Source organism: Homalodisca vitripennis, unplaced genomic scaffold, assembly GCF_021130785.1.
Source record: "Homalodisca vitripennis isolate AUS2020 unplaced genomic scaffold, UT_GWSS_2.1 ScUCBcl_426;HRSCAF=2389, whole genome shotgun sequence".
Lineage (NCBI taxonomy): Eukaryota > Metazoa > Arthropoda > Insecta > Hemiptera > Cicadellidae > Homalodisca > Homalodisca vitripennis.
Window position 1 is genome coordinate 14,918 of NW_025776544.1, and position 3,105 is coordinate 18,022.

Consider the following 3,105-nt stretch of genomic DNA (forward strand, 5'->3'; position numbering starts at 1 on the left):
TTTTGTAAAATGGAAGAGTATAATGCCAACTGTTACAAGTGTTATAATAGAGGAGAAATTATTGATAAAAGATTAGTTTGTAGAGATTGTAATTTAATTTTGTACGAAAGACCTAAGCCTAGGAAATTTCGAAATAAATTAACATATTTGAATAACCTGCTTATGAAATTACAATATGGAGACAAGAAGCAAACACATTTTGTTACAGAATTTAGAAAACAGAATAAAAATTTTTACTTATCTCTTGGAAACCGTTGACAAAATTATTTTCCTTTTCAAAGAATACATTAGGTTTGTAGGTTTAAATACACACGTTTATTATGAGAAGATTTTACCTATAATCTTTCACTATTTGGACATTGAATTTGACTACGATTTTAAACCTGAAATCTTTGATGATTTTATAGTACATTTGGAGAAAGTAAAATGAAGAACCTCGTGAAAAGAATGCGGTTTTACTCACATTCTCCCCGACTTCTCGAGTGATTGTTAGCAAATTTCATTATTTCCGTTTATAGATTTTTTATTAAGATTTCTGGATTTTTTCATTTAAAACAGCTTAAGAAATTAGAAGCCTACAATGAACAGTAAAACAGCTATAGATTCGGTTATTTTACATTCGTGATTTCTCAGATTTGTTTATGGTTCAATGGACAGTATTTTACATTGATTTTCTGTCTGTCCCAAAAGTGGTCTAGAACCCTCATATTCATATCTACTTATATATATATATATATATATATATATATATATTGGTGTTACAGACTGCTCTAATGGAAATGTTTCCTCACATAGGTGCATAGCACCTGTGCGTATATATACAAGTATTTAATTTGTTTGCAGTTTTATGTTTTGGTGTTAATTACTAAAGTAATTTTATATTATAAATGTAAAATTGTGCTCCTATGATTTCTAAATATTTTGTACCATCATGGAAATAAAGATGTTTTTTGATTTGATTTGACATAATAACATAGACTCTAATAATCCGAATTATTTTGTTTCAGGTTAGTTTCTTGAATATAAACTTTTGGTGCAAGCAAAGAACAATACAAATAATAAAAGGTTGGAAAGTTTTATCATTCTAAAGGCTTTGACACAACAGCTGATGTGGTGGTCCTCTACAAACAACCCGAATCCTGCTAAATCATAAACAAGACAAAAGTTATTCCTAAAATCCATTGTAATACATTTTTTACATTCGTTCGATTAGTGGACTGCAATATGAGTACAAACATACGTAAAAAGTTAACTACCGACAAGAGTATTGAGCACATGTCTGAAATAATTCCAAACAGACTTTACTTCATAACAATTAAAAATAAGATCCCTCGCGATACAAAGGCAACCCATTTCTTCTCGACGGACGAAGATTCTGACACCGCTCAGTCGCTGACACTGGCCAAGATTGCAAACTACCTCAAGCAGGTAAACTCCAAACTGTCCTCTCCTGATCTCAACTCCAGAGCAATCGTCCACTTCACATCGGGCAGCGAGTTGAGACGACGCAACGCTGTGGTTTGTATCGGAGCGTACTCAATTATCTACTTGGGAGCTACTCCAGCAGAAGCAGTTGAAAAAACTCGCTGGGCATACCTCATCCGGTCTCAATAGAGTACTACTGACCATCTTGCACAAAGCTCTACAGTTGGGGCTCGTCAACTTCGAAGACTTCAATGAAGACGATTTTGTAAATCTGGATAACATAAAGTTAAACTGGGTTATTCCCCGAAAGTTCTTAATGTTTTTCGGGCCTGTCTCATACGTCGATGGTTTGCACTTTCCACCTAAACGATACCTAGAATATTTTAGACAAACGGGCGTTAAATCCATTATCAGGCTGAGTCATTTGAAGTATGACGCCAACCCCTTCGTTGACACCAGTATCTGCCACTACGACTTGAACATGGATAGAAGTGTTCCTTCAGAGCAGGATTTAAATTGCTTTTTAGAAATCTGTGAAAATACCGAGGGCTCCGTGGTAATCCACAATCGCGATTTGCTAGGACGTTCTGGTGCTTTAATCGCTGCGTATCTAGTCAAACATTACCGCCTTACCGCAGGAGAAGCCCTCGCCTGGGTGCGTCTTTGTAGCCCGGACTGCGTCCTTGAGCCTCAAATATCTTGGATTACTAAAAACGAGTCGTCTCTTCGCAACGCAGGAGATGAGTATCGGAGACAGCAACTAGAAAATGCAGATCGCATTCCGCACCACACGCTTGGCTTGTACAGTTACCTGAATGACGTGGGAAAGGACATGGACACTGAGCATACACGTTTTGACGGACATTTGAACAGCCTCAGTCAAGAAATGTGTTTGGATAAACCACCAATGGACGTCGAAATTGCCGGATCGATCAATGAGGTAGAAGAAAGGAAGATCAAATTAATGAAAAGGTTTGCGACAAACATTTGGAAAAAGGTATATTGGTAATAAAAAATAAGTAGGCTAAATGTAAATACTATATTGTACTTTAAATTTATATATATATATATTTCAAAAATCTTTATAACTATATGACGAAATTGTTCTTAATATATGAATTTGACCCAAAAATATTGTATCAAAATAAAATTTTGTTTTCTCACTCTTGAGTTCAATTATGTAATCTCTTAACTCATAAACATGATGCCCATAGCTTAATTATAACAGTTCAATTTTAGAAATTAAACTCTGCATATCAAATACCATTTATGTCATTACGGCATTACAGTGATTCCTTCACCTCTTACTGAAGAGAAGGATGATACATTTTTTGTTTATTTTTAAACATAAATAAAAGTCTAGTTACATAGCTAACTTTAGAAAAGTCTTCATGATAGTATAAAGGCTAGAAAATAAATAAAAGTAATTAATTTTTCATTGCCACAGCGATTGTATAAATCTATAATTCAAAACTATTATCTTAAAAAAATAATTGGCAGGTAGTCGCTATGAACTACTACTACAAACGCAAAGTGGATACATTCTAGGAGCAGTTAGTTACTTATGATAAGGAGTGCCTCTAATTCGAGTCTTATCGAATCGTATTGCACCTTGCTCCCAGAATGGTCTGATAACTCCTGTCCTTGATTATGGATCCTCAGAAGGATCCATAATAAATG

General features: G+C 34.6%; 1 protein-coding gene across 1 annotated transcript; it reads left to right on the plus strand.

Moving 5' to 3' along the window:
- Nucleotides 1-1,275: 1,275 nt before the first annotated feature.
- On the plus strand, nucleotides 1,276-1,614 carry LOC124370677 (dual specificity protein phosphatase CDC14AB-like). The gene has a single exon (XM_046828964.1). It carries the CDS (start codon nucleotides 1,276-1,278, stop codon nucleotides 1,612-1,614), a length of 339 nt encoding a protein of 112 aa, XP_046684920.1.
- The last annotated feature ends 1,491 nt before the right edge of the window (nucleotides 1,615-3,105 follow it).